General features: G+C 47.8%; 1 protein-coding gene across 4 annotated transcripts in view; it reads right to left on the reverse strand.

The window, feature by feature from the left end:
- TRAPPC9 (trafficking protein particle complex subunit 9) overlaps positions 1–24,733 on the reverse strand; it is a 509,122-nt gene that overhangs the window by 368,698 nt on the left and 115,691 nt on the right. For all 4 annotated transcript variants that reach the window (XM_027077960.1, XM_027132545.1, XM_027077959.1 and 1 more), the window contains 4 exons: positions 18,336–18,421; positions 15,060–15,186; positions 11,442–11,574; positions 9,225–9,388 (listed from right to left, as the gene is read on the reverse strand). In XM_027077960.1, coding sequence (XP_026933761.1) covers positions 9,225–9,388; positions 11,442–11,574; positions 15,060–15,186; positions 18,336–18,421 — 510 coding nt within the window. The remainder of the gene's footprint in view (positions 1–9,224; positions 9,389–11,441; positions 11,575–15,059; positions 15,187–18,335; positions 18,422–24,733) is intronic.

A 24,733-nucleotide genomic window follows, 5' to 3' on the forward strand; every position in this document is an offset into this window, starting at 1 on the left:
ACGCTAACCCACAAGCACTCAGCGGCCTGCTCAGGGCAGCCACGCAGGGGTCACTAACAGCAAGGGGCTGGGAGCCAAACCCATCCGACTCCAAAACCCATCTCTCAAGTCACCGGCTGAAGAGAGGCCGTGCTACCACCTGCCCTGACAGAGGGAACAGCAGAGCAACAGGAAAGGGTCAAGGGCGGCACGCAAGCCGCGTGGAACCGCGCTGGCTGCTCCCGCTACGTGCGCAGGCAAACGGCACAGCTCAAGAAGAGACCTGAAAAATGCCACCCAACCCCGGCCCCCAGCCCCAGAAAAGGCCAGTAGCTAAATAAGGTTCAAACCCCTGCGTTCAGTAACCCACTGCCTCCAAGCTTAGGGTATACTCAGAAAGGGCGCTAGCTGCACTGCTTATTTCTGTGTTAAGTTCCGTGGCTTAAGAGTGACACATTCAGACAACAGGCAAGTCCACCCATGGGGAACAGCTTATTCACCTTCTGCAGCCAAACCACTAAGGTATTTAGAGGAATTCACAGCGCACGGACTCTCCTCCAGCTGCAGCAGGACAGAAAACCGAATAGCTTCATTGTCGGATTCAATATGTTTTTACGCCTCAAAAGTGGGCCTTTCTGGTTCTTTCCTTCATTACTGTGCTACAAAATGGAAAGTCCAGAGGGGCTTTTCAAAATCCTATATAATGATAAGCTATCAGGAATAACAAGATAAACATAAACCAAGAGAGTAGCCTATGTCACTAATTTTCCCCCCTGTGGAATTCGGTTTCGGAAATAATAGTCATCATTTTAATGCTAGAGTTTAGTTTCATGCAGTCAAGTCATACTGGTTATGTGACACTGACACTACCAGAGGAGTCATTACTGCTGCTGACCTTCAACATCTGAGGACCTTTCATGTATGCTTCTAATTGCAGAGACTTTGCCACAATGCTGATGAGAGCAGGAAGCAGCAGGGAACGGCACCTCAGTCAAAACACTTATGAGCTGTTCATTATACCCACATGGAGCCGTTGCTTTTTGTCAAAAAATTAAGCGGGAAGTATAAAGAAATTAAGGGATGTGTGTATGTATTTATGTGCACAGGTATGTGTATATTTGTGTTTGTACACACGCTCACGGGTATCTCAGAAGATTTGTTGAAAAGCAAATACAATAAATTCATGTCAATTTGGGCTTAATTATAATAAAATTTATGATTACTTAAGTAAAGGCAGAAGTTTGGCTCTGTGACAACCTAAAAATAGAGACGTGCTCACAAAGAGACTGCAATTAGAATCACTCCATGACATGGGCGGGTGATCCCTGTCCTGATGGGGTGGATTGTAAATACTCAGCTCCAGGTCAGGAGCTTGTGATGGGGGAACACACGTGCCCCACAAGTGTCCAGATGGCAGTTCAGACCCCTGAGAGGCCCACAAAGGTCTGTGTGTCTCTGAAGTGTCCCTGATCCCTACCATATACTGCAAATGCAAAAGGATTATTTTTCTTTTTTTTAGCATCTTTATTGGAATATAATTGCTTTACAATGGTGTGTTAATTTCTGCTGTATAACAAAGTGAATCAGCTATACGTATACATATATCCCCATATCTCCTCCCTCTTATGTCTCCCTCCCACCCTCCCTACCCCATTCCTCTAGGTGGTCACAAAGTACCGAGCTGATCTCCCTGTGCTATGCGGCTGCTTCCCACTAGCCATCTATTTTACATTTGGTAGTATATATATGTCCACGCCACTCTCTCACTTCGTCCCAGCTTCCCCTTCCCCCTTCCCAGGTCCTCAAATCCATTCTCTACATCTGCATCTCTGTCCTGCCCCTAGGTTCTTCAGAACCTTTTTTTATTATTATTATTCCACATATATGTGTTAGCATACGGTATTTGTTTTTCTTTTTCTGACTTACTTCACTCCGTGAGTCTGTAAGAGCAGGGATTACAACAAGACAGGAAAGCAAGGAAGATGGAGGAGAAAAACACAACAGGGAGACAGCCTCATCCACCAGAGGGCAGACAGCAGAAGCAAGAAGAACTACAATCCTGCAGCCTGTGGAACAAAAACCACATTCACAGAAAGATAGACAAGATGAAAAGGCAGAGGGCTATGTACCAGATGAAGGAACAAGATAAAACCCCAGAAAAACAACCAAACAAAGTGGAGATAGGCAACCTTCCAGAAAAAGAATTCAGAATGATAGTGAAGATGATCCAGGACCTCGGAAAAAGAATGGAGGCAAAGATCAAGCAGATGCAAGAAATGTTTAACAAAGACCTAGAAGAATTAAAGAACAAACAAACAGAGATGAACAATACAATTACTGAAATTAAAAATACACTAGAAGGAAATCAATAGCAGAATAACTGAGGCAAAAGAACGGATAAGTGACCTGGAAGAGAGAATGGTGGAATTCACTGCTATGAATGAAAAGAAATGAAGACAGCTTAAGAGACCTCTGGGACAACATTAAACGTAACAACATTCGCATTATAGGGGTCTCAGAAGGAGAAGAGAGAGAGAAAGGACCCGAGAAAATATCTGAAGAGATTATCGTTGAAAACTTCCCTAACATGGGAAAGGAAATAGCCACCCAAGTCCAGGAAGCAAACAGAGTCCCATACAGGATGAACCCAAGGAGAAACATGCTGAGACACACAGTAATCAAACTGGCAAAAATTAAAGACAAAGAAAAATTATTGAAAGCAGCAAGGGAAAAACAACAAATAACATACAAGGGAACTCCCATAAGGTTAACAGCTGATTTCTCAGCAGAAACTCTACAAGCCAGAAGGGAGTGGCATGACATATTTAAAGTGATGAAATGGAAGAACCTACAACCAAGATTACTCTACCCGGCAAGGATCTCATTCAGATTCGATGGAGAAATCAAAAGTTTTACAGACAAGCAAAAGCTAAGAAAATTCAGCACCACCAAACCAGCTCTACAACAAAAGCTAAAGGAACTCTCTAAGTGGGACACACAAGAGAAGAAAAGGACCTACGAAAACAAACCGAAAACAATTAAGAAAATGGTCATAGGAACATACAAATCAGTAATTACCTTAAACGTGAATGGATTAAATGCTCCAACCAAAAGACACAGGCTTGCTGAATGGATACAAAAACAAGAGCCATATATATGCTGTCTACAAGAGACCCACTTCACACCTAGGGACACATACAGACTGGAAGTGAGGGGATGGAAAAAGATATTCCATGCAAATGGAAATCAAAAGAAAGCTGGAGTAGCAATACTCATATCAGATAAAATAGACTTTAAAATAAAGAATGTTACAAGAGACAAGGAAGGACACTACATAATGATCAAGGGATCAATCCAAGAAGAAGATATAACAATTATAAATATATATGCTCCCAACATGGAGCACCTCAATACATAAGGCAACTGCTAACAGCTCTAAAAGAGGAAATCGACAGTAACACAATAATAGTGGGGGACTTTGACACCTCACTTACACCAATGGACAGATCATTCAAAATGAAAATAAATAAGGAAACAGAAGCTTTAAATGACACAATAGACCAGATAGATCTAATTGATATTTATAGGACATTCCATCCAAAAACAGCAGATTACACTTTCTTCTCAAGTGTGCACAGAACATTCTCCAGGATAGATCACATCTTGGGTCACAAATCAAGCCTCAGTAAATTTAAGAAAATTGAAATCATATCAAGCATCCTTTCTGACCACAATGCTATGAGATTAGAAATGAATTACAGGGAAAAAAACGTAAAAAACACAAACACATGGTGGCTAAACAATACGTTACTAAATAACCAAGAGATCACTGAAGAAATCAAAGAGGAAATCAAAAAACACCTAGAGACAAATGACAACGAAAACACAACAATCCAAAACCTATGGGATGCAGCAAAAGCAGTTCTAAGAGGGAAGTTTATAGCAATACAAGCCTACCTCAAGAAACAAGTCTTAAATAAACAATCTAACCTTACACCTAAAGGAACTAGAGAAAGAAGAATAAAAAAAATCCAAAGTTAGCAGAAGGAAAGAAATCATAAAGATCAGAGAAGAAATAAATGAAATAGAAACAAAGAAAACAATAGCAAAGATCAATAAAACTAAAAGCTGGTTCTTTGAGAAGATAAACAAAATTGATAAACCTTTAGCCAGACTCATCAGGAGGGAGAGGACTCAAATCAATAAAATTAGAAATGAAAAAGAAGTTAAAACAGACACCGCAGAAATACAAAGCATCCTAAGAGACTACTACAAGCAACTCTATGCCAATAAAATGGACAACCTGGAAGAAATGGACAAATTCTTAGAAAGGTATAACCTTCCAAGACTGAACCAGGATGAAACAGAAAATACGAACAGATGGATCACAAGTAATGAAATTGAAACTGTGATTAAAAATCTTCCAACAGGGTCTTCCCTGGTGGTGCAGTGTTTGAGAGTCCGCCTGCTGATGCAGGGGACACAGGTTCGTGTCCCAGTCCGGGAAGATCCCACATGCCGCGGAGCGGCTGGGCCCGTGAGCCACGGCCGCTGAGCCTGCGCGTCCGGAGCCTGTGATCCGCAACGGGAGAGGCCACAGCAGTGAGAGGCCCGCATACCGCAAAAAAAAAAAAAATCTTCCAACAAACAAAAGTCCAGGACCAGATGGCTTCACAGGTGAACTCTATCAAACATTTAGAGAAGAGCTAACCCCCATCTTTCTCAAACCCTTCCAAAAAACTGCAGAGGAAGGAACAGTCCCAAACTCATTGTATGAGGCCACCATCACCCTGATACCAAAACCAGAAAAAGATGCTACAAAAAAAGAAAATTACAGATCAATATCACTGATGAATATAGACGCAAAAATCCTCAACAAAATACTAACAAACAGAATCCAACAACACATTAAAAGGATCATACACCATGATCAAGTGGGATTTATCCCAGGGATGCAAGGATTCTTTAATATACGCAAACCGATCAATGTGATACACCATATGAACAAACTGAAGAATAAAAACCATATGATCATCTCAACAGATGCAGAAAAAGCTTTTGACAAAATTCAACACCAATTTATGATAAAAACTCTCCAGAAAGTGGGCAGAGAGGGAACCTACCTCAACATAATAAAGGCCATATATGACAAACCCACAGCCAACATCATTAAAAAAAAAAAAAAAACACAACAGGAAACTTTTCTTTATCTGAAGAAAAGGGGGTCAATCAGAGGGGAGTGAGGGCATGACCGGAGACCTGCAAGGGCCCCTGACAGGTGGCAGGAAGAGGAGGGGAAGACGTGGGGCTCGCAGGCAGGCCTCCCACGTGGCCAAGGCCCCGCGCACGCAGACCACCTGCAGGCAGAAACACCGAGAGCAGTCAGCACCCTCGGAGCAGGCAGGACGTGGGCCCTTCATGCTCAGGGCCGTCCTTGGCGCTCCTGTGTCTTGCATTAACGCGCCGGCCGCGCAACAACCTGTGTGGCGGGAACTCTCGCCGGGTTCACTCAGCACCTCCTCTGTGACAAGCACTGTTCTTAGTTCCCGGGCCCCGGCGCTGCAGCAGTGAGGTAAACAGACCACCCCTACCCCAGAAAGGCCTCTTACAGGTGTCGTTTTTACCTAATGAGAAAAAACTACCTGAAATACCACTCAGCTGGCACGTGGTGAGTGCTAGAAAGTAAAAGTTGTTATTACTGCTGAGACATAAAATAACCCCAACAGCGCTACAAAGAAAATAATACGGACCCCGGAGGAGGCAGCGTTTAATTCCCGGTGGAAGAGCTTCACAAGGAGCTCACTCGTGTTCCCGGTTTAAGACATTTTCCTGTCTTCACATTCATAGTACATCATTTATTGATTCTGACAGCTTTTTGGTCCTGTAGAATATAAGTGACAGGAATTATTCCCTTTGTATATTTTGGAAGCAGATGGTTTATTTTCATTACTTTAATTCCACATGTAAATGTATGGCAGCTCGGGATGAGAATTAAAAAAGAATGACAGCTTTAATTTTTCACTTGCAAACGTGTTGTTTTGAACGGCCAGCCCGTGCTATACATGATGGAACCAGCTGTGATCCCAGATACGTCATTTAACCTCTTCGGCCTTCACCTTCCCTATCCATAGAGTGAGGGTTATAATACTTGACCCCCTGCCCTCGAAGAGGCTAAACTGAGAGCTGGGCGAGAAGGTGACTGCTGACAGTGTTGGAAGGACCCAGCCCCAGAGGCTTCTCCAGGGATTCTGCCTGGTTCCCATGAGCGTTTCCAACCTCCCACATCGCTGCCAGTAAACGATGAGCGAGGGCTGACCAGGTAAATACGGAGAGTGGCCACCTCTCAGGTTGGGCAGGGATTGGCTGGAAAGGGCCATGAGAGGATTTTCTGAGGTGATGAGAATGGTCTGTGATATATCTTGATAAGAGTTTGGGTGAGACACACATACTTGTCAAAACTTATCAAATGGTAACTTAAGGTTTGTGTATTTCACCCCATATACATCTTACCAAAGAAAAGTAAACAAACTTGAAGTCTAATTAACGATATGCATGCTAAAGTATTAATGGGTAAAATGCACAGAAATCTACAACTTATTTTGAACGACGCAAAAAAACCAAGATGGATCAATGGATGGATAGGAGGCTGGGTAGCCAAACATTATAGAATAGACGGTGGGTTTGCAGTGTTCACTGTAAAATTCTCTCCGCTTTTCTGTATGTTGGAATATTTTTATAATGAAAGGTTCGAGAAGGAGGGAATGGCTGATACAAAGAATAAGTTCCGTAAGAGTTCAAAAGCGTAAGAACACCAAAGGTAGGGGAACGCACTCGCTGCCTTTGAGAGACTCGCACCTGGTTGGAGGGAGACCAGACCACAAGCAATGACAACTCGGAATGAAAGGGGCTCCTCAGAAGTCACCCGGGCCTCTGAGACGACAAAGGGGGGCCCCAGTCACCCAGTCTAGGAAGGCTTCCCAGAGTGACCACGAAGCAGAAACCCCAGGATACGTTAACTGCAGAAGAGGAGGCAAAGGCAGGAACAGAAGTTAGCAAGTCGGCTCCTAGTGAGAGGAGATGGTTTATCCTCAAGTTGAGAGAGACAGCACGAACGTTCAGGAAACTGAAACTAGCTCCTAACGGTCAACGTGATGAGAGTTTAAGGGGAGAGGTGGCTGAGGCTGAAGCTTGGGGCAGAGGCCAGGGATACGGGGCCTGGGGCGCAGGGACAGCAGGGGTTTCCAAAGGAGAACCCTGAGGAGCTGTGCTTCGGAAAGAAGCAAGTTTGTAATGAATAATGGACACGTGGTTACCATTTGGGTTTATCTGAGAAAAGAAAGAGATATTTTCCAGTTGCTAAGCTGTGAAGGCAAGGTAAATCACAGGAGATGTGAAAATTTTTACCATTATGTACTCTGCAATTTTCTGTCATTCAATGTTCGCTTGTTCAAACATCAACCAACCCCTTTAACCACTTAATTGACTTCAGAATACCAGATGAAGGTATTTCATGTCAGGGAGGCATTTTCTACCTAATCCATATGTGTTTGCTCCTGAAAATAGGAGAGAAAGGGAAGAAAGGATGTGATTAAGGTAGGATCATCAAAATTCCCCAAAGACTCAGAGACACAAACGCAATGACCATAAAAGAAAAGAATGATTAGGTGAACCATACTAAAATGAAGAACTTGTGTTTATCCAAGGACGTGGTAGGAGGGGATATTCACACCACACAGTTCCAGCAAAGAACTTACACTCAGGATCAAAGACACCCTGCAAGTCAGGAGAGAGGGGCAGACAGACAGCGAGAGAGACAGACACACAGACAGAGAGAAACAGAGACAGAGAGAAGGCAGAACACCCACCGGGAAAAAAGGACAAAGCGCTGGTACGACAAAGGACCTGAGTATCCAAAACCACGTGAAAGGTGTTCAACTTCGCTGGTCATCAGGGAAATACAAATTAAACCCTGGTGTAAGAGCATTACACCCCACCTCCCTACCGTGGATAAAATGACTACGATGCCACAGGGCAGAGGGGACTTGGGGCAGCCGTCACTCTCACACGATGACTGTGTAAATGGACTTTGGAAAAGTAGTTCTGAAGCCGAATGCCTGTGGCCCCATGGCTCAGCATCCGATCCTGGAGACCCTCACGGAGATGGCAGCCTTGGCCCACCAGTGCCAGGAGCCCCGGGACAGCAGCGTCCTCAGCAGCGCCCAGGTGCGCCCAAGCTCCCACTGGATGCCGGGCTCACCTCGCTCCTATGTCAAAGGCATGTAAACACCCCGAAATCCCACCAGCTTGCTCTCCCTGTTTTGTCTTTGTCTTTGGTCTCCCCAGACAGTATAATTTCTCTACCTTTATTAAATGACCTGATTTTACTTCCACTTACTATTCTCGATGCCCTGCCCGCAACACACACACACAATATATCCCCCCTTTGATCAGTACCATTCACTAACCACGAGCAGACCAGGTCCTCTGCGGCAAGCTGCCTCACTTAATTCTTAGAACAACTTTTCATGGTAAGGACCACCTCCCCTGCTTACCCAGGAGGAAGCTGAGGCATGTGAAGGACAAAGAGCAAGTAAACAGTGAAGCCAAAGTTTAACACAGGTCTTATGACACCCAAGCTACGTGTGCCTTAGAACTAGGAAACAGAATCTGTCTTTAAGAGGGAGTGCACAGGCTCTAAGTGTTGAACCCACGGAAAACACTGGGCTGGCTGGATGGATCCTAGATGGTAATGCTTCTGAACCTGCAAATGCTTCTCTTCATTCATTCATTCCAGGATACGCTTCCCGAGATCTGATCGTTGTTAAGAGCACAGGGGATACGAAGGTGCATCCTGTGCTCCATTCTCTTCCTTTGCGTGCTCTTCACGCGTGATTAGGACAAAAATTTCACAGTGGTGTCAAATTAAAAGTGCAAGAGGGCTTCCCTGGTGGCACAGTGGTTGAGAGTCCGCCTGCCGATGCAGGGGACGTGGGTTCGTGCCCTGGTCCGGGAAGATCCCACATGCCGTGGAGCGGCTGGGCCCGTGAGCCATGGCCGCTGAGCCTGCGCGTCCGGAGCCTGTGCTCCGCAACGGGAGAGGCCACAACAGTGAGAGGCCCGCGTACCAAAAAAAAAAAAAAAACTGGAAGAAATTTTTAGGCTTTCTGAACGCTGTTATCTAATGTGTCTCTTCTGCAAATAAAAAAGATAAACATTTCTGGGTCAAACCTACTTAAATTCCCTACCTTTGGTGGTGAGAATTTTTGAGGTGACTTCCAGTTTCTCCAGTGGTTCCATCCCAATATTTTCCAGTTTCACAACAAGGTGCTGAGTTTCTCCGTTGTAAAGCTGGACTGACACGTTAGTGGATATTTCATCACCAGAGGAAGGTTGCAGTGAATGTGCAGACCTAAAATAATAGTAATAATTATAATAAATTTTAGAAACACAGAAAAAAACAAAGGAAACCAATGGCATTTTAGAATTATTCACATCACCACACTTAAACATTTCAGAAACAGGGACTAGGGAGCCTTGGCTTTAACATGGAATCAGCACCCAGCGTCCAAGAACTCAAGGGCAAATTGCCACATGATAAGCGCTGTCTACATGCAGACGCGCCCTGGGTCACTGACCTGTCATCCACCTGATCGCTCTCACTGGGCCTTACTTTCTCAAGCGTGTGTGAAGCAAAAAAAATTCTTCATGATTGGATTATGGTGAGGACAAAAGTGAAACAATGAATTAATTCAAATGATCCGTGAGCATGCTGCACTCTTTGAAAATTTTTTTTTAAATCTCATGCTCAGAAATGGCCTGGGAAAATCCACTGATTTAAGAAGAAAACTTAAATGAACCATTCCAAATGATAACGTGGGAAGTGGAGGAAAATGAAGAAAAATGAAAAGTACATACAACAGCCTCCACATCACAGGTAAAATCGACGAGCAACGCTGGCAACTCCTGACGGGACCCAGGGCAGCTGGCGGGTCCTCGGCACTGGTCAGCTGGGGCCCTGGACCAGAGGCCCCGAGCCTCGCCTGACACTCCCTTGAGGCTCCGGCACTACAGCCCCGGTCTGAAGCTCCAGCCTGAGTCCTACTGACTGTCACTCAATCCACAACGCTCATTACCCTGGTGTCTCCTTCCCAACCCACAGGCAGCAAACCCACTTCCGGGCAAGGAGGGACCAGTGACCACAGGGAAAAGGTTCTAGAGGCACAGTGGGGATGAAAGCCAGCCAACAACGAGGCAGGTGCGTGTGCGGGGGGTGGGGTTAAAAAGCGCATCCAAACCACATTTTCCGAAAATAACAGCGTAAAGAATCAACGTGAATCCCTTTGCATTTTATACCTGACAGTTGTTCATGAGTCAAGAAATAAACTTTCTCTGTCAAGAAAGGAAGAGTGACTCCCGTCCTCACTATAAATGACTTCTTCCCACAGTTTAGCAGGCAGTCCTTCTCTCCTTCTCAAGTGAAAGCTGCTTGTAGTCAATTTGAATTTGCAGAGAAGGTGTTTAGGAAAACTAAAACACAGCCTGCACAAATTACTCTGCCTCTCAAGCAAAGAGGATGCCAGCCCCTCTGGTACGGTGGGAAAAGAAGGAGGGAGAAAGCAGAGAACCATGCAGCCTGGCCGCAGGCCTGGCCCAGACACAGGCGCTGAGTGTCCCAAAGCACAGCGTCCCACCCATCAGAGCCCTGAGCTGGGATGAGACGAGGCTGGCACTGAGAAGGGGCCCATCAAGTAAGTGACTGAGCTTTTGAAACATTTCAGAAAATACCAAGATACATTTTATAAAAACAGCCCAAAGGATAAACATTAAAGCATTTTTCATATGAGCAAAAATTGAGACAATCCCAAATTCCAAAAGCAAAGAAATGAATGGTGATGAGATTCTGAGATACCTTTATGATGTATTTTTTTAAGCAATTAAAATAGAAATGTTTAGCTAATGTTATACGTTTATGCAAGAAGTAATCTATGATAGTATATAAAATGTAGTATGATCTCAACTATTCAAACATTTTTTTTCATGGATAAACAGTGGAAGGAAACACCAGAAAGCATTAATAGTAACTCACTCTGAGGTTTCCCTTTCTTCTTTATGCTTTCCTATAATGCTAAAGGAAAAAACAAAAAAAAAGACTATTTTTTAGAAGATAAGACTTTTTCTTAAGTTCTCTAAAACCTCAACTGTTTCTCACCAAAATTACAATTCCAAAGCCTAATTTCACATTTTGTTCTGATCTTGGTAAGAAACACTTCAACTATATTCCAGTTTGCTGCAAGCAGAGCACACTGCCTACTGGTTAACTCGAAGAAACTCTTCGCCTCTATTCTGGTCGTAACGATCACAGGTTAGCTCAGACTCTTGGGGCCCCTGCAGAAGGTGTACCGAACAGCACTCCTAGGTGCCCCTCTTGTCAGCAAGCAGACCCAGGGCTGCGCGTGCTCTACCTGGGCAGAGACGTGCTGATCTGCAGTCTGGGCAGAGCAGGGATGACTTCCACCGTGGAGCCGCTGGTCTTTATTCCCGGGAGATTGTCCAGCAAACAGTCGCTGAAGACACCAAAGACCGTGGTGTGGTAACCTGGGGACAAAACGCAAAGCTTCACCACCTGAAAAGGCTTCATGAGACACCCACGCCTCAAGGCAGCCCCGGGGTGACAGGAACGCAGGGTCCCTTTCCGACCAGAGTTGAGATTTAGGCCCCGTCGCCTGCCAGGCTCGCCCACAGCTCCCACGCTCAACCCCAAGACCCTCAGTTTCCTTGAGCAGAGGTGCGAACAGAACCTGCGTGCCCACTTCACAAGGCTGGCTGCGTCCAAGCGACAGTGTATAAACTATAGATCTCACAGAGCTTAATAATTAGTGTCTCATCCCTTTACCAAGTTGCTTTTCAAATTTATCCATCTCTAAAATGAAAATGATAGTTTGTATTCCTTTCCAGGACATAATGTAACTTAATAAGTATTTGAAAAAAATGATTCAAAATCTTCTGTTGAGAGACGAAAGTTCAAGAGTCAGTTACTGTTTTTATAGCTGTCACGTGATACGGCAGATCTGCTCGATGTGTACAAGTACTACACTGTAAGATTAGCAAAATTTCCATGGAAAAAAAAACCCTCCATGGGTTAGATAAGCACTTGCAATTGTTTAAGCAAAGCTTTAAAATGGCTTTTGAAATTCTGAGATAATTATTATAAACAACATTCACTGTGTAACAAAATCAAATAATACCCGATGGCTAAATGCCTAGGGCGACAGTTCTTCTGCGTTCATACTAAGCGGCTACATACCCAACAAGAAGCAAGCTGGCACCTGTACAGCCTCACCAATGCTCCCCTTTACCTCCCACCAGTTCCAACTGGCCCCTCAACGTAAAATAACTCCAATTCACGGCACCCGCATTTCCTTTTTTTTAAGTATGTTCCTTCTAAGCCCCCTTTAAATTAACTTGCGAACCTTTTCCTCCCCAGAAACCCACAGCTGGCACAACGCCCTGTCATACTGTTCTTTCTATGAAACCTGAGAGGATGTGGCTTTGTCTACGAGGCAACCTTTGTTTGCAGTTTCTTAATTAAAATCAATCATTTTCCTTTTCTCACCCACTGCTGAAGGTGACTGCAAATAAACTGAAAATCTGATGACAATCCTGTGTGTTATGTCCAGTGATACTTCACACATAAGGCTCCCCAAACAAAGGACACCAACTAGTCTGTCCCAGCGACCTCTTGTCACCGAGGCTTCACTACTCATCCGTGGACGTATTGGTCCTCGGCCGTGTGTCACTCTGAGTCAAGCCTTTTGGTCCTGGCTACTTCCTCTCTCATCTGTCTCCTCTGCTCTATTCCCAGCCACAGCTGGGGTCCGATGTCTGACATCTTCTCCCTGGGCTACGGCTGGAGCTTCCTAGTTGGTCTCCTTTCTCCAGTCCTGCCCGCCTGCAGCCCGTTCTCCAACGCAGCAGCCTGGAGCAGCTCTGAACCGCCCGTCAGACCATATCTCTCCTCTCTTCAAATAACGCAGCAGCCCACACTGCCCTCAGCAAGACTTATGAGGCCCTCTGGGTCGGCCCTCTGTCTGCCTTCCCAGCCTCATCACTACACCCCTCTGCCTTAGACCAGTTAATTCTGAGCCCCCCTCCAGCTCCCTCTGCACCCTGTTCTCTCTTACCACCAGGTAGGTAAGAGCCTGGACCAGATGTTCTTCCTGCCTGGATCCCCCTTACTCTCCATCCCACTCGTTCGGATAACCCCTAGTTCGCCTTCAAACCTCAGGATCACTCGTCAGGAGAAGTCCTTCTCCGCCCACCTCCCGTTCTGGGTCACCCCTCCCCCACTGCCCACAAGCCAGGGCTCTGCCCATCTCAGCACTGCCTGCAACACACCCTCACCTAGGATGCTGTTGCCTCTCTGCTCGAGAGAGAGAGCACCTTTCCCAGTGAATGTTTGTTCTTTCAGCCACCAAATAGCTAAGAGCTACTACGTGCCAGGTGTGAGGATACAGCCAGGCTGGCAAGGAAAAGGCCAAAAAGCCACCGCGATCCATGACGTGAAGGAGGGGCCCGAGCCAGCGGAGGGGAGCTGAGGACGATCTCCAGGGGGAAAGGAAGGCTGGGCTAGGCACTGGAGAGGGCCCGAGCCAGCGGAGGGGAGCTGAGGACGATCTCCAGGGGGAAGGGAAGGCTGCGCTAGGCACTGGAGAAGCACCAGGGTCACAAGTCTGGAGGCACACCAACAGAAGGAAAGCATGGCGTGTTTCCGGGACAGGAGTCGTATGAGCTGGCAGAGATGAGCAGGGCCCAATCACACAGGGCTCCACAGCCCTGGTAAGGCATGGAGCCCTGATGGAAAGCGCATGGTGAAGGTGCTAAGACTTCCACTTGCCCTGTGGAAAGGTCACGTGGCTGCAATATGGAAAGAGTGAGGGCAGAAACACCAGTCCTGATGCTTCTGTGACAAACTCTAGAAGAGGGTCCTGTTCTGTCAGACCAGCGCGGCTGTGGAGGTGGAGAGGGTGCGGATGACACGGTCAATGTGGTAGGGGGCAGTGAGGAGGAACAGGAGAAGGGAAGGATGACTCCCAGTGCCTGGGCAGGGAAACTGGCCAGACGGCAACGCCCTCGCTGGGACAGGACCACGGCAGGAGGGGGAGCTTGGGGGATGAGGTGACGGGCTCCGGCTGGGACATGCTGTATGTGACGTGCCCACGAGACAGCCAAGAAGATGGGTGGGAAGTGGCTGGATGTGCAGGTCCAGGAAAGGGGTCTGGACAGGAGACGTGGCCCTGGGAATCAGCAGCATGGAGATGGGACCTGAAGCCAGGAAAGCAGATGACTCTGATGGGGCTGCCGAGAGACAGCAGGTGGAGAAAGGAGGGGAGGAGAGAGGAAGGGCGGGAGGGGGTGGGGGAGGGAGGAGAGGCAAGGGGAAGCAGGAGGGAGGGAGGGAAGGACAGAGCTGGGTGCAGATTGAAGGGTCGGGCTGAAGAAGAAGTGTCTGCAGAAGACACTGCCCCAGATGACAGGCAGAAGAGGCAGCAGAGACGCGAGGGTGACCAGGCGAGCGCACCCAGGAAGGAGGCAGGCAGCGGTGCCCAAGGCTGCTGAGCAGTGGAGCTGGACAAAATCTGAAATGTAGGCACTGGATTTAGCCGGAAAAATACTGCCAGTGGCCTCAGTGACAGCAGTTTTTGTGAGGTGACGGCTGGATGTGCAGGGTGCGGTGGGTTAGAGAACCAGCACAGAGGTGGAAGAGTGGATTCAGCGTGTCCAGACAGCTCTCTGAAGAGGTCTGCTCGGAAGGAGAGACAGCAGATGAAGCCACAGGGAGAGGAAATCGTGGGCTCGGGGTGCGGGGGGGCAGAGGGTTTAACTGCAGTGGGAGAACCTTGGAGCGTGTTTGCAGGCTCCGGGGAAGACAGACAGGAGCGCGGGGGGTGCCCTCCACATCCCGCACGCTCTACATGGTTCATGGCGTGTCCCAAAGCACCGCCATCCATCCGTGACCTGTTAACGGGCGAAGACCGGAATGCCGGGCAGCACAGGAACCAGCAGCCCCCGAACCTACTTACCATTCACAGCAATCGTCCCCGTCGTCTGCGGGACCCCAACAAGCGTCACTGGGTAAAGACCAGACTCAGCCGGGAGGGAGAGCGCCGCGGGGAGAGATTCAAACTCAACTCCACTCGTGAGCAGCCCCTGGAGCAGGTGACAGAGGACGGCAATGAGCACGGCCCTAACCCAATCCCAAAGCCACCGCTCTTGGTCGGTCCCGATCGGCCCCCAAGCATCGTGCCTCGCCCACAGGAGAGCCCCGGGACTCTCAGAAGGAAAAGGCTCATAAGCGGCTCTTATAAAAGTCCACAGGGAATTGTAGAGATGTCCTCAAAGTGCAATGAACACAAAACAATCTCAAAGTGGACAGCACTGTGGGTGCCTGAACAACAATTCCATCTTTAATATTAGCCCCGCTTGATGTATTTTTAATATTTGTTCTGCTTTCTTGTTTTACCAAGTTGGAATGTAAATGAAAAGAAAAAATAAAATATTTTATTTAGAAACAAAATGAAAAACATGAAGTGTGGAAATAGATCATCAGTTAATATCCTTCCACCAGTGCCTCTGTGAATTACCAGTTCATCTCACTAAGCACCCGGCCGTATGCTTGACGGCGAACGAGACAGGCTCCCTGGCCTCCAGGAGCTGCCCCATGATTGCAGGACCTCTCCGCGCTCAGGACCTTCTCCTCAACACTGTAACAGAGGCCCCATCCAGCACAACAGCCAAGAGAAGAAAGAAACGGCATGAAAACAATTATTCACACACACAAAAACTGTGGAACCTACGAGGAAAACTGAACTAACAAGGGCACTTAGCCAAGTAACAAAGTCAGTATTAAAAAAGCAAAATTATTTCTATAATCTAGCACTAAACAAAACATATTAGAAAATAAAATATTACAAATACCATTAACAAGAGACCAAAAACATCCCCTATCTTGGAATAAGTCTAATGAGTGGTCTGTGAGATTCCCGCGCTGAAATCTACAGAAGATGGCTGAGATACATTAAAGAAGACCTAAATGTAGGAGGGATCCTGGATTCTTCCCAGGGGGGTTGTTTTCTGCAGTGCTATGGTCGAAGCAATCCTGAAACTCTTTTAGGTCTATCCCAGGAGCAAGCAGCTGAGAAGCGTGCTAATGTTGCTGTGCGCCCAGGTTCTCCCACTGGAGGGAAGGACGCTGATGTAGAAGGCAGGAAGGTGAGAAGGACCCTACGGAGACGGACTAGAATTGGAGGGATGGCTGTGAAGTCAGATGTGTGAAGTCTGTACCTGTATTGTGTATATGCATGTCTAAGGGCACATGTATATGTATGTACACACACGTGCAGGTGTATGCATGTAGGTACGTGTGTAAGCACGTGTCTATGTGTGCATGCATGCAGACTTTTCCTAACCCTGTCTACAGAAAGTACCCAGAAGCAAAGGCTCTCCAATAACAATGAGCACATCTGCGCCCAGAGTCTGAGCAAAAGCATGAAATGATCTAACCATGTGTGAAACAGATGTAGTGGCCAAGAATGGAAGCAGAGAAACCAATTAGATGGCTATTGTCTCCAGGCAAAATATATTGGCATTTGATTTCTTTTTAAAATACCTAAAGCAAACACGGCCAACTGTGAGCATTTGCTAAATGTGAATGGTGGATGTACAAGGGCTTATTATTCCCTGTAACATTTCATATGCTTGAAATATTCCATAATTTAATTTTTAAATTCCGAACATGATTTGTGGGCTATCTCCTAGTAGTAACTTATTTTATTCTTTGTTCTTCCTCATTTTTTATAAAAAGCACATATTACTTTTCAGCCAGATGTAAATGAAAGCTTCTTTTTAAGACTAAAAATATGTATAAGAAAGAATAGCAAGCATATGATACTTTAAGCACTTTGGGGGAAATTCTCTAAACAACTATTATTCCTGGTTTAGGCCAAGAGACAGAAAGTCACTAAAGGGCCTGACCAAGAGCTAAACCCTAAGGTTGGCACATTCTTGTGCAACCGGAGGAGGAGGGAACACTCATCCTTACAGGTCATTCTTGGAGTGACCTCAGGGTGGTAAGCTTAATATTCAGCTGAATTTCTAAGAGCTGCAACAGATTTGGGAAAACCATGTCTCACACCGGAGGCCTAAACATCATCTTCAATAACTCCCAGTCTGCCTCTGAGCTCCCACTCACCCTGTGTCCTCAGTGGGGCCTCCCCTAACTCTCCACGCAGCTCCTGCAGCCCCTCATGCACCCCACGACGGCTCTGACCAAGGTCACGGCAGAGGCCAGGCCTGACGCGTGGCACGGGCCCTCAGCAGGACACCTGTACGGACAGCCCACCTCCCACCCTGAAAATGAGTCATAAAACCCCAAAGGAAGGCATCGCCCAGCTCAGCACCATCCTTCACACAATGCCGAAAATTTACAAAGTGGTTCTATACAATAGTAAGCATAGAGAAGACTTGAGGACTGGAATCCACCCGATGGCGGAGGGCTCCACTCTGGAAACACTAGGTCTAGCTTGGTGAGCCGTATGAATCTCCTTCCCGCTCACTGCAGAATTAGGGGAGCAGTTCCAATGGACAGCGCTGCAAAAGGTGAGCCTCTAACGCCGTACACAAACACAGAAACGGAACATCAGATTTCAAACCCAAGGGAAACTTCGCATTAGCAGTGTAGCCGTTTATTCTCTTACGAATAAAGAGCTCGCTCTTCCCGTAGGCCTTGATCATCTTATCATCTTGTAGTAGTGCAGTAACAGTGATATTGAGTGGTGGACTCAATACAGGGTTTGTAACCTTGCTAATCTCATGTAAATTTCAATATAATTATTTCAAATCTTATATGCAATCAACTAAGCTCTGTGTATGTTCAAATCCGAGATATCTCTGTTCATTGACTCACACGTCTCACTGCGTACCATGCACTAAAGACATGGGAATGTCAAGATGTAGTCTTCACTCACAAGAAGATTATAATCTTTGGCAAAACAAATATTAAAAACAGACACAGGGTTTCCCTGGTGGCGCAGTGGTTGAGAGTCCGCCTGCCGATGCAGGGGACACGGGTTCATGCTCCGGTCCGGGAAGATCCCACATGCTGCGGAGCGGCTGGGCCCGTGAGCCATGGCTGCTGAGCCTGCGCGTCCAGAGCCTGTGCTCCGCAACGGGAGAGGCCACAACAGTGAAAAAAACAGACATAGATTGTAGGCAGTATGCCTGAAATATTAAGTAAAAAACTTATTTTAATGGTAAGTTGATGTCTAGCCCAAAAGGGTCAAATGATTCATGATACATACCATGTTTTCAACTCGGAGTTCAAACGGCATTGGGTTATATACCATCAGCTGAACTTCACACACATCTCCTTGAACCCACTGGAAATCTAGAAATACATACACACAGAAGAGTCCACGTTTTAGCTGGTGTTTCTGCACATTTCACATGGTTTCAGATTACTCCCTGGCAATTTATTTTTCCACTGAAGCAGTGGGCACTGCGATCATCCTGAGATACACAGTTTAAAGCTATTTTACTGCTACCTTTCTGCAATGCAAAGCACATCATCCCTGCCACTTGGATGCCTTGTGACTGATGCTTCCCTCCCTCAGTGCCAAGCGCAGCTGCACGAAACTGGAATCAATCCAGACAGCACTATTCTTGGTGTAGAGCCATACGTCACACAGACCTTTGCGGGCCCAGAGGCTGTTACTTAGGAAGGTGGCACTCTAGTCAATTTTAAGTGGCACATAGCGTGGTTTCCCTTTCCCCTCCCTAAGTTTGTGAGAGAAGACGGTGGCTTCTCCTCCCTGTCCACTCCCAGGTCAGCTGCAGTCCAACATCTACGGGAGGCAGAATTCTGAGATAACCCCCGAGACTCCCGGCCCCTGGTGTACATGCTGTGTCATCCTCTACCCCTGAGTGTGGAGATGATGATAGGCTATGTTATATAACAAAGGGGAAGGGGGCTTCCATATGTGATGAAGGCCCCCAAGCAGTAGGCCTTGACTTAATCAATGGGAGATTATCCTAGGAGAGCCTGGCCTACTCAGGTGAGCCCTTGGAAGGGAACATACCCATCCTGAATGAAAAGATTCAGAGCATGAGAGGATGCACGGAGGAGGCCATGTGGCCAGGACCCAAGAACGGCTGCTATGAGCTGAAAGTGGTCCAGCTGACAGCCAGCAAGAGAACAGAGACGTCAGTCCTACAACCACAAGGAATGGATGAAGAACCTGAGGGAGACTGGAAACAGATCCTTCCCAGTTGAGCCTCCAGATGAGAACACAGCCCCACCTGACACCTGGATTTCAGCCTACAAGACTCTGAGCAGAGGACCTAGCTAACACATGCTGGACTCATGACAGTAACAGTGAGAAAATAAACTTGTGTTCTTTAAGCCACTAAATTGGTGGTCATCTGTTACACACAAAAGAAAAGTAATACGGTCCCCATCCCCACTCCACTGCCCTCTCCTCCCCTTAAGAGTCTCCATTAGGCAAACTGGAAGGGGCTTCAGAACCAAGTAACACGTGTTGGGCAGGAGGTACTGTCCAGCCCTTGGAAGGCTGTCTCTTACTCTTCATAATGACCTGGTGAGGTAGATATTACAATCCCACTGTTACAAGGCAGGTACTCAAGGTCCAAAGAGGTTAATAAATGTGCTGGGAATCAGACAGCCAGTAAGTGGGGCAGCAGGGATTCAAGCCCAGGTCTTTGAACTCAGAGAAGTATCTAGACTGGACAGTGGTGGTTAAAGGGTTTTTTCTACAGTAGACACTAAGATTTACTGATTAGAATTCTTCAGCTTTCACAGGCTTTCATAAAGACACCATTTTTCCCAAACACTTCACCCCAGGTCCCCTGAACAGAGACTAAGACAGGTTGCACCAAACCTATGGCATCCTGAAATTGCATGCAGTGAAGAAGGAGCCCACCAGGTGAGTTAGTTTTCAAAATGCTTGCACAAGCAGGTACCCATTTGAGCCTCTTGACAATACAGTGAAGCAGTCAGCAGAGCACGTATCACCCCCATTCACCAGCAAGGAACACTGAACCGTCCACCATCGATGGCCCTAATGAATGAGGCAGCCGAGTCCAATCTCCGTGTGCCTGGCCCCAAAGCCTCTGCTGCTCCCAGGCTGCTGCTCTCCCCCCGTTGGCTCCAGAAACCCACCTCTCTTCACCCAGCCTCAGGCTGAGAACCTCTGCGGGAGGGAGGGGTCACAGAAGTCCTTCTGCAGAGACACGGTGCTCCCACCCCCATCTTCAGCGGCATCACTGAGCCCATCACTGCCTCAGCGGCCAGCACCCCAGCCCTTCCTCACTGCCAATGAAAATGTCATTTGTTTTAACAGCTTGCTATGCCTGATAACGAAGGAACTGTTTGTCTTCTCTACCACGGTCAAATAACCATCATTTCAAAATTCATTTTCCTGGGGTTCTGAAAGGAATCGTTTATACTTGCACAGTCCTAGTCACTAAAGGTAAACCTAAGATAAATCCCTGATTACAGGAATAGTTATTTGTCTGAGAGGAGATCATCTCCTTCCTAAGCCTTAGTGTGTCAAAGCACACGGTGGGGGCTTCCCTGGTGGCGCAGTGGTTGCGAGTCCGCCTGCCGATGCAGGGGACACAGATTCATGCCCCGGTCCAGGAAGATCCCACATGCCGCGGAGCGGCTGGGCCCGTGAGCCATGGCTGCTGAGCCTGTGCGTCCGGAGCCTGTGCTCCGCAACGGGAGAGGCCAAAGCAGTGAGAGGCCCGCATATTGCAAAAAAAAACACCAAAAAACAAAAAGAAGCACACGGTGGGGCCCCTTCCTCGATATTTTGTCCCAGAAACCACAGGAAGGAACAGCATCGAAGGCTATGAAACACCCTCTGTATCGGGCCCTCTGCACACTGTATTGCACAGCCCCCATGTGTGTTCTTAGCCGTGGACAAACAACATCTTTCGGTGGCTTCTGTTGACAAGCTCCTCTCTTTCCACCACACTGGCTGGACCCATCTGGCGGGTGGCGCTCCTGATTCCTCACGGCGTCCCCAGCACCTTGGACAGTGCACACAGCGCTGCTCACAGCCTTCTGAGAAAGGCTGCTGGATGCTTCAGAACATTATCTCACTTGACCCTCAGAAGAATCCTCCTCGTGAGCTTCTGGCGCCCGGTCTCTGTAGACGGCACAACTGCAGCCCAGGGAGGCCCGGCGGCAGCCCAAGGCCATCTGACAGCTCCGGCCTGGCCAGGCCACCAAGTCTCCTCCGGGGCAGCTGTCGAGCCGGGCGAGAAGCCCAGCTCCACCACCAAGTCCTGGCACAAATTAGGCTCAGGACATGTACAGCCATCACCTCGGCGTGGAGTCTAACTCGGACGACAGAGATGCTAGCAACACACAGATGGAAAGACTGATAAATTATTCCAAGATAGCGTGGAAAATGGTCGTCTCAGGAACTGCCTCAAGGGTTTCTTCTTCTCTAATATTCTGTGCCCCTTGCTGTGATAACTCCCCCAATTATAAGGTTCATTTATAGAGATTGGGATTCTAGGTTAAAGACGTGCGATTCTTCAAACCTCCAGGCAGGTTCTCGCTGATGAGTCTGTTGCTAAAAAGATATTAGAAGCCACAGAATATAAATTACATGTTCGTACCCATGGGCCTTCAACAAACAACATGCATCTTGGCTGAAGTTTCTGTTATATCCCCAGAAGTCTTGCATCATCCACTGGATTTGTCCTCAGCCCAGATGAACAGGTGCTTCTTTCTCACTGTTATGAGGAGCCGTATTTAAAGGAAAAGGTCCCTGGGCTTTGAGTCACAAACCATGGACATAGCCTGAGCTCTGTCCTTACTAGCTACCTGACCTAGGGCAGGAATTTACAATCACTCGGTTGTAATGTTCTCATCTGTAAGTTGGGAACACAACACTTGCAGCATCACACGGTCATGAGAATCGCTGGATAAGGTGGAAGCCCTCTGCAGCAGATGCAGGGTGTTCTTTTCATAAAAGGAAGCCTCAGCAGTTTCTGAAGATCAGAGAGGAAGAAAATCAAGAGGAAAGGCCAGCTGCATGGGCAGTGACCCTGCAGCCACACTGTGCCAGGCTCGGGGCCACATTCTGCTTAACGCTGTCCCTGTCTCCAATTTCCTCATAATTTTTGAACAAGGGGGCCCCACAAATCATGCAGCTGGTCCTGGGAAGGAGTCTCACTCTTCCAGTCCCCCAAATCGTCTCTGGAAGTTTCTCTAAACAAAATGGGTGAAAGTTTCCTAAAATGTCCTTTAGGGGAGAAAGCTTATCATCAACCCTAACGAGATCCAAAAAGACCAGCCAGAGACTCCTAGGAGGTCGAAGAGACAAGCCTCATTAACTCTGTAATGACAGGTCCAGGTCCACCCAGGGGAAAAGGGGCCCAGAAAGTGACCTGCCCACCATCAAGAAACAGTGAGACTCGGACTGGAACAAGCCCCAGCCCCCCACACCTCCAAAGAGATCAAAGGAGGCACCCGCACTGGCAGACGCGCACTGCTCGCCAACATGCGCTGGAGCAGCCCGGGACCCGGCCTCCCTGCTCAACCACGATGTCCCCCCGGCTCCCCTGCTCCCAGACTCCCCAGCATGCTCTCCAGAGCAGAGAAACAGTAGGGAGGCTGCGGCTGTCTTTCAAAATCGACAGACTGAAATGAGAATGTCAAAGCAGGTCAGTGTTTTGTGACCACCTAGAGGGGTGGGATAGGGAGCGTGGGAGGGAGGGAGACGCAAGAGGGAAGAGATATGGGAACATATGTATATGTATAACTGATTCACTTTGTTATAAAGCAGAAACTAACGCACCATTGTAAAGCAATTATACTCCAATAAAGATGTAAAAAAAAAAAAAAGACTTGCCTTCACACAACAGAGTGCCTGCGGGGGGCGGGCCTGCCCCCCTGACAACCAGGAAACAGTTGCAGCTGGTCACTCGTTCTTTTTCACGGACATTTACTGCTCGCCCTTTGCTGGACCATGGAGAGGGGGCCACAGCCCCTGCCACTGCCACCACCGCAGCCCAGGCTGCCACAGCTGTGGTCACCCTGCACCACCACCACCGCCACCACCCAGGGGACCCCCAGGAGTGGAATGGCCCCTGCCCTCCTGCACCTTCACCCCCACCGGGGAGACCCTCATGGCAGCCGGCTGGCAGGGAAGTCAGGGAAACGTTCAGCCCAAGCAGCACAGGGGGAATGGCGGGTAGGGGTCAGAGGACTAAGAGGCGGTACCTGACCTCCGATATACATCTGTGTACACTGATTTGTTTCACCCTTACAATGCCTGATAAGTGATAGGGGCAGCCACGCCTACGTGATGGATGTGAGAACAAAAGAGCAAAATCATTTCCCAGGATGCAAATGGAAAACGTTCAAACAATATCTGTCGTTTTAAATATATTTAGTTACTACCTGTCACTTGCCTCTAACTTCTACGTACACCTCACGACAGCAAGGACCACGCCTGCACTTCTCACCGTTAGAACCCACAGGGCTGGGCTGCCACATGCCTCACACACAGGGAAACTCGGGGAGTTCACTGATGGATGAGAGAAGGAACCAATGAACCAATGAAGGACTGAACCAAGAGACACGCACGCGCGCACGCACGCACATCGAGGCTGTAGCGTGCTATATGCTTAGGGCTTCTGCTTTCAGAAATGTACCAGAATTTACAATCAGATGCTATTTTTTAAGGGCATCACCCCATATTTCTTCCTTTATTTTCTTGTTTTAACTAGAGCCCTCCGAGCCACACCTTAGAAGCCCACCTGCTCGTCTGGGCCAGCTCTGCTTCCTGAGCCCCCGGGAGGCCTTCCTAAGTCTCAGCTCGTCCCATACATATGATCTCCCCAAACTCAACAGGTGAGTCCCAGGTGCTGCTGGCGGCGGACCTAGTTTCAGAGCGGTAGGATATTCAACTTCCCGGGTATTACACTGCCTTGCTGTCGAAGCTGACCTGGAGGATGCGGGAGGTGGGCAGCTGTGTGTTATCACTGACTGAGGCCCATGCCAGGCGTGCTGCACACATTAGGGAAAGCTGGAGGGCCCTGGTTAGAACAGCACACTTGATCTGAAAAATTGGGAGTTTCTCATTTCTCTGAGTTTGCTTCTTCATCTGGAAAAGGGAGGTAAAAATTACTTCCTCCAAAACTACTAGGAAAACTAACTGAGCTAAAATGTGACAGCATTATACAAAGCACAACTTGAATCAAAGAAGTGGTGAGCATTACCAGAAAGCACGGGGGCGCTTTAGCACTCCTGCCCTCACCATGCCCTCGTCTTAGGGAACAGCTTAGAAACACTCATTTTTCAAGGTGTGCAGGGGTTTAATACTTGTGAATGAGGTTTTTTATGAGATCTTCATAGACTCCAAGAAACTCTCCTGCTGGCGTGAGTGTAAGGAATCTCCACGGAGGTTATGGGCTGTGCGTCGTGCCTGGCCTTGAGCTCCACGGTACGGGGCAAAGGCTCTGCTGTGCAGTTACCCATCCTGAAGCTCAGCTTCCTTGTCTGTAAAATGGGGTCACACCATCCACCCCACTCCTTCATTCACTCCACACTGTTCTAGCAGGGGGAGACGGGGAGGACAGGAACATAAACAGAGGGACGCATCTAGGTGCTGTGAAGGGCAACCGGCAGTGAGGGGAGAGTGGGGAGAAGTGGCCCATG

The sequence above is a fragment of the Aethalodelphis obliquidens genome, unplaced genomic scaffold (genome assembly GCF_003676395.1).
Source record: "Aethalodelphis obliquidens isolate GAN/ISIS:26980383/991018 unplaced genomic scaffold, ASM367639v1 scaffold41, whole genome shotgun sequence".
Lineage (NCBI taxonomy): Eukaryota > Metazoa > Chordata > Mammalia > Artiodactyla > Delphinidae > Aethalodelphis > Aethalodelphis obliquidens.